The sequence below is a fragment of the Corapipo altera genome, unplaced genomic scaffold, assembly GCF_003945725.1.
Source record: "Corapipo altera isolate COAL_440 unplaced genomic scaffold, ASM394572v1 2b, whole genome shotgun sequence".
NCBI classification, from domain to species: Eukaryota; Metazoa; Chordata; class Aves; order Passeriformes; family Pipridae; genus Corapipo; species Corapipo altera.
In genome coordinates, this window is record NW_020884874.1 from 16,940,599 (window position 1) to 16,950,881 (window position 10,283).

The window sequence follows — 10,283 nt, forward strand, 5'->3', positions numbered from 1 at the left end:
GGGGTGGGGGAAAAAAAATCAGGAAATTTCCTTTGAAATACACTTCAGTCCTCTGACAAAGAGGGAAGTAGGACAGTAGAAACTGATATAAAGGTGATGAAATCCTAAAAGTCTATAGAAATCACTGCAGACTGCATTTGCAAAATTCTTAGTTTGAATCTACTCCCACAAAGTTAACAGAAGGAGTTTTATGGATTTTAGTAGTTAAGCCAGAAATTAGCACCTTTTAAAATGTTTTCTTGTAAAAATTATTGAAAAAGTATTTGTGCACAGAACATGAAAGAGGCTCAAGAACTATAAAGACTTTTATGTATTCCACTAGACCAATTCACTCTGTGTTAAATCTTCCAATCCCTCCCTCACCCTTCTCCCCCAGAAATACCAAAACCCCCAAACACCACACCTATGATGGAGGAAAAATACTATCAAATCCCCTAGTTTTCAGGATCTGGATCTCCTGCTTTTCTGTAAGCAAGACTGTCCCAAAAGAAATACTTGAGGAACATAAAAATAAAGAACTGAAGACCATTTCTATATTGAAGTCTGTTTCCTGTCACTTAATTCCATTAACAGAGTTATCACACTTCATCTTTACTTAGTCTGCTAGCCTCTGATAGCTATGTGCTTTTCCCAGTCGTTCCAGTAGCACTTTGAGTTGATCTCACTTGAGCAATAGTAGTACTGCACCAGATCCTGTGCAGTACTCCAAAGGATGAGAAGTGTACAACTGTATTATGCATTGAGCATTACATTTGCCTTTTACACAGGTACATAATATTGGTAAACTATTTCTATGTACCACTATACCCATGGCTTATTCCTCTGCTGTTTCCACTCTACAGTGCATGACTGTATATCAGACAATAATAAGAAAGGAGTTATATTATTCTTGATCTGCATCTCTGCCTTATTTTATTTTACTTTGGAAAAGGGTCTACTGGACAAAGTGGTTTACAAGTGATTTGAAAGAAACAGGGTAAACTGGAAACAGCTGATCTGAAAATAAAGTCACCTTAGAAGCCACTCAGAGTGAGAATCAAAAGAACCCTCACAGAACATGGAAAAAGGTTTGTCATATTTAAATCTTGCAATTTGCTAGAGTAGTCCTACCTTTCCCCCTTTTTAATATACACAGCCATTCAGAAGACATGGTAGATGCTCACTTTTTTGATAACTGGGAAGAGACCTTCTTTGTTTCTAAATTATATTTGGCAGAAACAAGATTTTTTCAAAATTGGCATGCAGCTCTTGGGAAGTTTTTCTAAGGTGAACCCACAGCACAAACACATTCACTGAGACAGAATTTGTTGACAGCTATATTTTATGCTCTGTTCAGGGCATCTTACAACTTACAGACTCAAATTTTTGAAAACATTTATTATATAATCATGAACAAGCAGATGCACATTATAAGCTAATTGCATGTGTTTTTTAATGAAAAAAGTGAACAGTCCTGTCAGGTGAACACTTACCTTGTTGTTGGCTGTACCATTCTACACTAAACTGGAAAAAGCTTTCGTTGCTGCAGGTATAGTCCTCATTGAAATGGAGGATGAGCTTGCAGAGCAACCACACTGTGGGATATGAAGGAATATGCAGGAATACCAAGCAATTTTGAAGAGCCATCTATGCCAGTAGATTCATGCCTGTCCTGCCACATTGCACCCACCAACAGAACACTATCTCACAAGCTCACCACAAAGAAATAAGAAAGGCCCACACAAATCTATGCACTATAAGGTCATCTACACTGGAATAGGTTAAGGGATGATTTTTTAACATCTGTTGAGACACAAGGTTTTAATCTGTAACAATCAACTTTTCTAAAGTGAAAACTAATAAAACTAACAAAAATTTAATCAAGTTGAAATCTAATTGAATACAAGATTCATTACTTCATAAATAACGTTCCCCAAGTGCTGGACACCCAAACACTCCCCATCTATGCACATTCTAATATAGTCTGCAACTCTTCAGCCACTACCTTTCAGAGCTTTTAAAATCACTTCTCTTAGTAAAATTTTATTTAAAGATTGAAAATAGGTTTCCAAAGCTCATTTCTCAAGGAATTGATTCTATTTATATTCAGGCTCTCGGAAGGGAGACAGCCTTCCCTTTTCTCTAAAATCTCAGTAGTCAATCCTCAGCATACATTGATGCAATAAAACTTTCCATCCAGGTTTTTGCTCAGGAGAAAACAAACATTAAATACATTGATAGTGCAGGCTTTCCTTGCAAAGCATAGCTTGAACAATCAGCTCTCAACTTTTAATGATTACAAAGTATCTCCAATCCTCATAAGAAAACAGACTAACTGGAATTCTCTAAGAAGCCCCAATGATTGGCATGAAAGCAAAGAAGGGGGGGGAGAAGGCTGTTCTGTTAACCTAACTCCTTGCCAACAAACTTTTTTGATGACTTTTATACATTACTAGGTTTCTCATGACAAGAAATATACAGAGCAAAACAGACTTAAGATACGGAAATTTTATTCCAGTGAAAAAAGACTGTCACTTTCAGCTGCGTGGTTATATGCATTAACAGCTCTTTAATATTATCACTATGGTAATAAAGAGCATCAGCAAGTACAGGATTAGAAAACAAATTGGACACCACTGCCAGCTGATCATGACTCATGGTTAATGACTCATGCAAGGTATTATCATTGAATTATTCTCTTTAAAACCATTTCTTACAGTACTGGTCAGTACCCAATACTTTTTTAAATAAAAATAAGATTATTTTAACAGCTCAGTCTGAGAGAGCTAACCATTCAGGAAAAGCATGATAGAGCTCTCTCAGATTAAAAGGATCTCTGCTGAATCTCTGACAAACAACATCCAAGCTTTCAATCAGTATAGAGCACTTGCAATCCACAGCATGACTGAGATTAATTTTTTTGTATTGTAACTGAAAGCAAGTGAGGGAGACAGATGTTACAGTAACACTTACAGTGTTGTAGGACCAGCCAAGAGACATTTATTAACACTAAAATTTTCAGATTTTCAGTTTAACATAGTCTCATCCATTTAGATATGCTTCTAGAAATGGAGTCTTAGTCTAATTTCAAAAAGTCAGACACGCTATACCCATTAACATCTCTAGCACAGACAGTTTATGCACAGTTTCTACAGTGAAAAAAAAATCTGACAATAACAGTGGTTAGTTAGCATCTTTCAAATGTTTTGAGTGCTCCAGCTTTACGGATCACTGGTGACAACTAAGATATAAGCCAACAGTATTGACATCAATAGTTGTTCATTCCACAGTTATTGTACCTCTTACATAAAACAACAGTTTAAATCCCATTTGGCACTCCAATGATTTTATAACACCCTTGCCTGTGGGCTAGCAGACTGTGGGTTAATATGAGAACTAAGACAAACTAGAGACCTGAATGTCGGGAGACCAAACGAGCATTCGAGCTGCCTGCTCAAACAAGAAACACTGCACTACAGAGCAAATTAAATCAGCAAGTTAAGATACATGAACAGGGAAAATCCCAGCTCAAAAATGATGCCTGAATTACTGACACAAGTCAGGGAAAAAGAAAAGAGGGAGAAAAGATGCAGGGATGTGTTTTCAATACATCAGGGAAATAAGTGCACCCTTGTATGTGAGGCAGGACGTGACAGGTGTGATATGCAGATATAGTTACTGCAAAAAAATAAGATATCAACTGAATTTCTGGGTTTGGATGAAGTGTAACAGAAATAAAGAGATTCAACAGAGAAAATCCACAAAAGACATCTCAGGGAGGAGAAAATATTCAAAAGGCATAACAAAAACAACCAGAAAGGCACTTTTGTGACACTGCCAAAGGTGTCAAAGGCAGCTGACAGGTCAAGAACAGGACAAATTGACTTGATGAAGTCCTCAGGCAGCTGCATTTTCACTGCACAGAAATGCAAAGACAGGGAAGAAAGGTCAGAAGATGTGAGCTGAAGATGATGATGATTTACAACTCAACCCAGTGTGCATGTCTTATCAGTCACTTTAGAAGGCATTAATCTGTAATAGTGACCATGACTGTCAGATGCTTTACCACATCCCTGCAGTGACCAACAAATGAATGGAAAGCAAGTGGTGACCCAGTGCTGAGGACTGGCACAACTAACCCTATAAAGTGACAGCAGATGAAAAAGCAGAGTGATGGAGAACCAAAGCATGAAAATAGGGCATTTGTACAAAAAAAAAAAAAAAAAAAAAAATTGGTTGAAAATGAGTAAAAGTCATTAACAATGAGTGGAACCTGGGACAGTGGATGATAATGGCAGGAAAAAAAAAAGAAAATAAATTCTAATGTTGGACAAAGAGATTCAAAACCAGCAAGATCAAAGGGGGGCAGCTTGGATGCAAATTAAGACAAGAGCATAGGTCTCATAATGAAGAGGAATCTCTGCACCCTGTCTTCAGACACAAAAAATGTGTAGGAAGGAGGTCTCACATCCAGGGTTCCTCTGTTGCCAGTTGCTTGTCACCACCCCTCACCTGAAGGTCACAGAGCCCTTCATATACCTCATCCACTTCTGCATCTCTCTGCTTTCCTTCTATGATGCACAGGTTAGGTTAACTTAAACACCTCACCCAACAGGTTCCTCCACTCTCATAATTACCAGATGAAGCAAGATGAGGGCAATCACCTCTCCAGCTGGCTTTCCTACTGCTGAAAGCAAGCAGTGAGTACATCTTAAGTATGCCAAGGGATCGTCAGCAGAAAACCTACTGACAAAACATAACTTACAAATATAGAAACTAAGCAAAGCTGGGGAACTGAGGAAATTCTTCCTTCCTGGGAAGGGGACTGATCCCTCATGCCTTTCTGGAGTGGTCATGGGTCTCAAACTTGCTGAACCTTGTTCAAATTTTTAGTACATTGTCTCTGGTACCCACATTGTAGACAAATTGGATGGGATCAAGTCCCTACAGTTCAGTGAGAAGTTACTTAAAACAGGCTTTAGAAATAGCTGGTATTATACAGGACGACTTTTTATCCTCTGCATTACTGCTGAGAGAACAAAAGGTTTGGGCCTCCTAGTTTCTAGATGACAGCATTAGAAACAAAGTTTATCCATCCAGAAGCTGAAAGAACAAGAAGTGAGAAGATGCCCAAATTAACTAACTGAAATGGCATCAAATAATGCACATGTGAAATAAACTGCAGGAACAAAAACCTTTTAACACTGTACGTAAAAACCCCTCTTGTCTGTGGTTTCAGTTTTAAGCTGGCTTACTCTTTACACCTCTTTTCTGCTTTTGTCTCTTTTTTCCCTTGTTATTTTCATTATTTCTGAGCAGCTCAATTCTGGGGATAGCAAGCTATTTGGTTTTCCAAATTATTTGTTCTTTGCTTAGTTTTGTATTTTTTAATGATCCCTGCAGGGTAGGGTTTAGATGTGAATTGTCTCTCTGTCTGAAACAATTATATTCTCTTTTAATCACATTTTAATTATTTTTAAGAGTAGTCAACAAATCACACAGAAACATACCAAAGCCCACAGAAAAATAATGGCATTCAAGGATGCAAAACAGCTGAAAAAAGGAGCCTTTCCATGAATACACAATAGTACCTAAAAACATTTTATTTTTGTCACATAGTGAGTATAAGATTCTGAGTTTCACAGCAGAGGGTGAGAGCAAGAATCTGTTATGTTCTGGAAAAGACACTCCAGCCCTTTATTTTTTAATGTTTTGTTAATGTTTTCAATTAAAAAATGTTAATTTTTAATGTTTTGAACCTCTGAAGAGGTTCTCTTCACCCCTGTCAAGAAAGGGCCCTCTATAACAGTGACAGAAAGTACTTTAAAGTTCACTGCCCACTAGGTGTGTTTTAGAGCCCTTTAAGACAAGCAGATGCACAACTTCACAGGAATGGAAACAATCACAACCAACTCACCATTTGCCTTTCAGTCACCAAATCCTAACCTATAAAAGCATGAATTCAATTCTAGCTGACAAATCACAAATACTGATGCTTTCCCAATGATTAATTTGCCCTGAAAACTGTAAAGAAATTTTGCAGTCAAGAAGTACTCAGAATTCCACTAAGTACACTGTTCTTTACTCTTTCTCTCCTTACCACCACCATACATAAACGCTCCTGCCAACAGCAACACCAAAACCACATCCTGACATGTGAACTGGCCATGCAGCATGATTCTCATGCTCCTCCTGTAGCAACACTGGGAACCAGAAGCACACCAGGACTGCCTGTCACTGGCTTCCTTGACTCTACGTGTTAAATTTTGGAAAGCAAAGGCACCTTCCCCTGCACAGTATCACCCCGAGAAGAACGTGAAGGCTTGAGGGGCCAAGGGGTGGAAATTCTTTTCCCAGCAGAGGTTTCTTACTGCTGACCTTGTGCAATGCCAAAATCCTGACCAGTGCGCTGTAGCACTTGTCCTGACAGAGGAAAGCTTTCTCGATGCGGCCTATTTTTCCTTCTTCTTCTTCTTTTTTTTTTTTTTTAAACAAAATGAGTTATTTTAAATCAACCGTCAAGGAAGGGCTCACTGCTGAGCAGGGCCGAAGTGCCACCCGAGGTGTCTGGGCGGAGGCCGCGGGGGCTCGCAGCACAGGACGTCCCCAGGCAGAAGCACCATCGGCCTCCCCCTCCAGCACGGGCACCCGGCGGCCAGCGGGGACCGGGACACACCGCGCCCGCCCCGCCGCCGGACCCTGCCCGGGGCCCTGAGCTGCCCTGGCGTCCCGCAGGAGCCCCCGTTTCCGCCTGGAGAGTGGAGCCCGCTGGCGGGCACTGACCTGGCTCGGCCAGGCACTGACCGGGCCCCGCCGCTCCCTCCCGGCGCCACTGGAGCAGAGCACGGCGGGCGGTGCTGCCGGGAAAGCGGCCCGGCCGGGAACCACCGCCGCCGCGGCCTCTGTGCCGGGCCCGCCGCCGCAGCCCGTCCATGCTGAGGGGCGAGTGCCCAGGCTGCCCCCGGGTGCAGCAAAGGGGATTAAAGAACCTATGGAGCGCCAGGAAGTTGGAGGCAGGTTTGGGGTTGGCAGGGTCTGCGTTCTTCCGTGCCACGTTTGTAGACGGGTGTCCTAGAAAGCCGAGAACTCTGCCTAAATTAAAGCAGTCTTGCCGCAGAAGGCGCTTGTTAGCTCCCAAGCTGCTAAACGCTACAGGAGCAGGTCGTTATTGTTGTTGCCTCCTGCACTGGCAGCCTCTATCGCTAAAAACCAAGCTCTGTGTTTCTATCCTATCCAAGCCAGTGTAATTAAAGATCTTTGTTTCTCCTCTGTCTCTGAACGACGTCTCGCCGTAAGTCGCCCTAGTTAGGACATGGATCTCTGCCGGGAGGATCCAGCCTGGACGGACGGGGCTGCTCGCTGGCCTCCCGCCCCACTCGCTCTGCCTGGTGGTTGCCGTAGGCAGGAGAGGTGTTAGTTCCCTATCCATGTCGCCATGAGGCGAGACTCAGGCTCCCCGTGTTCGCGTATATCCATTTTACCTGCCAGCCCAAGTGTGAGCCCCTTCCAGCTGTCGTGTTCCTGGCCACTGTGCTTCCCCAGCTTCAGGTGCCACTCACCTGCACCCACGCTCTGGCAGCTGGGCCAAAGTGCGGAGCCAGCTGCAACCTACCCTGGCATTAAGCTGTAATTTTGTATAAACTTGCAGCTGGCATAAAATAGCACTGTCATACACAGCCCTGTCCTCTCTGCCCCCCGGTTTCCCTTCTTGGAAGACCAAATGCTGCCACACCAACAGCCAGAAAAAGGGAAATAAATTGTTTCAATGTAGATCGCGTTGTGTATTCAAAGCAATATGCAAATATGAGCCAGTCTTTCTTACAGTGTCCTTGTTAATACGTAATACATACATAAGATGACTCAGTGTTAAGTATTTGTAGCATGGCTGAAAGTTGTGTCTGGAAATACATCTTCTCTACCTTTAATAAAGCCATTTTTCAACCCAACTGTCCATACAAATTTCCCAAAGGTGGTCTAGTTGATTAAATATTATGTAGAGGATTTCAATTAATCATATATTTGGAAAAACAAAAGCTTTGCATGTAGAACAGATACTTTCCATTTTGTATTGTTAAGCGAATTGAGAATATGAAATAATCTAGTCCTAGGCGGTGCTATCTTTGCACAACAGAAGGATTCATTCCCTTATTACAACACTGCCAGCGTTGTGCAGAAATAACGCAACAGGCAGGCTTGTCTCTTATTTTTCTTTTTAGGTTCACAAAGAATTTTTCCAGTAGGATTCAGCCCTGCATTTGTTTCTGGAAAATATCAGTACCGAGTTAAAGATCTGTGTCAGGGAAGCAGCTCTCTCCAAGTCCTGCTCCGAGGCCTTGTCCTCTTTCTGAGCAAAGCTATGCCTACACACGTCCCAGCTCGATGGTGGCTGGTAGCTCGCGATTTTACAGGTAACATATTGCCACCTAGCAGCGGTTGGTGGCACAACACTGATTTGCACATCCATAAACAAGTTTGCCTCCTTTTGGTTTTATGGCCTTGTGTCATATAGGACATAATGATTAGACCAGGGTATACTCAGAGTCCAGAATGAGGTCTGTAGCAAAATTAGCAGGCGAATAAGATCCTCTTCGAAAACAGACACTAAAGAGCCCTTACAGGCTGTAACTTTCAGCAGCATGGTGACTCTGGTCTCTGCACGTTTGACTGTGCAATAAGAAGTTAAAAAAAGCGCCAAATCCTGCAAAGTTGCTTATTCATGCAAATAATCCCACCGATTTCAATAGCACTTTCTCCTTGCCTTGCTAAATCAGTACTGACCTAGGGGAGTCAGGTCACCACCTGAATTATATAGTATGTGCCCATCCCCTATCACTGACCCAGAAACTTGTGATGGTTTACTGGCTAAAAGACCAATGCTTCACTTTCAGATCCAAGGCTGCCAGACTGAAATATTGAATTCCAATAGGTACAGAGCTCCCAGATGCTATTTTTACCAACTCCTTTCAGAGCCATGGAACAAATAGATAACAGATCTGGGTTTAGATCTCAGGAATTATTGGACACTAACCGACACATAACCCCACAACCAGTTCATAAAGGGTCCCTTGATTGTAATTTTTAGGAGGCAAATATCATCAGCTCTGTGTGGAAGTGTAACAGCCTAAAGGATGGCCTAATGCATACTCCAAAGACTAGACCCACAGAACAGAGATGCAGATACTTGCATTCTCTTTCTAAATTTCTGAAATCTTTCTAAAATTTAGATTTCTGGGTCCAAAGTCATGATATTCAGTTTCTCCTTATAGCCTAATCCTGGAGGCTCCGAAGTCCCTTTGGTGCTTGACAACTGTGATTCATGGGAAGGGACAATTTATATCAGCTTAGCTAACAAGACTACCACCCCAGCTGTCTCTCCTGTCCTCACTGCAGATATCTGAAATACCCCTGAGCTGCCGCAGCTTTCTAAACGAAGCCCTGCATGCCAAGTTAAATTTGGGTTGATTTTGTTAGTCAGAGGCTGGATAGGGACAGGGCACTCGCTCTTGCATACCACAGAACTGCAACCTTATCGGTACTTGTATGTCAGCCCATTCGCTTCATGCGTCAAAGATGCCAGCTTGCAAGAGTAGGGTTATTTCCCACACACTATTCGGTCACTGGACATATCTGCAAAGGGCTCAGTTCTTCCCAGGTAGCTCCATACCCATCCTACCACAATGTGTTGATTTTGTGTTTTCTGTTCATGTTGTTTAAGGGTCTCCTCCTGCAGAGCTGACTCCAAGCTCCACCAAGGCATGTCTGGAAGAAGAGGTAAAGAAACACCCACCTCTGTAGCATAGAAGTGTCATGGGAAGTGTCACTCAGCAGGGCTGACACTGTCCAAGCAAACCAACTCATTTCTCTGGGAAAAGTGCTCTGATCAGCAGGCTGCAGTGTGTGTTCTCAGGAAGCTGAGGGAAAGGAGCCCAGGCCCCCATTCCAAAAGCTGTTTCACTTGGTATAGAATAACGAAATATTTATCAGGCCACAGAGCAGAAGAGAGGTTCAGCATGGCCACAGCTCAGTGTTTGCTCACACTCTCAGTGACCCATCAAATATTGATGTATTTAAACATTAATAGCTATGAAGTTATTGCATGACATCACGATCTCAAAGGTATTTTCCAACCTAAACTATTCCAGGATTCTATGCCCTATCAAGCAGTTTGAATAGATAGGTAAAGTGTGTTCTTGCTCTGCAAAGTCATGTCTGGTTAGAGCTCACTACTAGAAATAGTGGCCTCAGTCCAGCCAAAAGGGCTGTCAAGCCTCTGCCACGTGCTCTCACCTTTCACTTTATCAACA

The 10,283-nt window shown here is 42.3% G+C and overlaps 1 protein-coding gene across 9 annotated transcripts in view; it reads right to left on the minus strand.

Moving 5' to 3' along the window:
* Positions 1-10,000, minus strand: part of ECHDC1 (ethylmalonyl-CoA decarboxylase 1) — a 47,519-nt gene extending 37,519 nt beyond the window's left edge. For 3 of the 9 annotated variants that reach the window (XR_003525516.1, XR_003525514.1, XM_027631841.1), the window contains exons 1-2: positions 9,767-10,000; positions 1,473-1,574 (exon numbers count right to left, since the gene is read on the minus strand). Coding sequence is in view for 2 of the 9 variants with exons in the window: in XM_027631841.1 (XP_027487642.1) it covers positions 1,473-1,574; positions 9,767-9,788 (124 nt within the window). In the remaining 7 variants the exon portion in view is untranslated. Of the gene's footprint in view, positions 1-1,472; positions 1,575-6,357; positions 6,727-6,762; positions 6,870-7,460; positions 7,803-9,766 lie in introns of those variants that run through there. The other 6 variants (XM_027631876.1, XM_027631870.1, XM_027631851.1 and 3 more) reach the window with 6 other exon arrangements.
* Between the last annotated feature and the right edge of the window lie 283 nt (positions 10,001-10,283).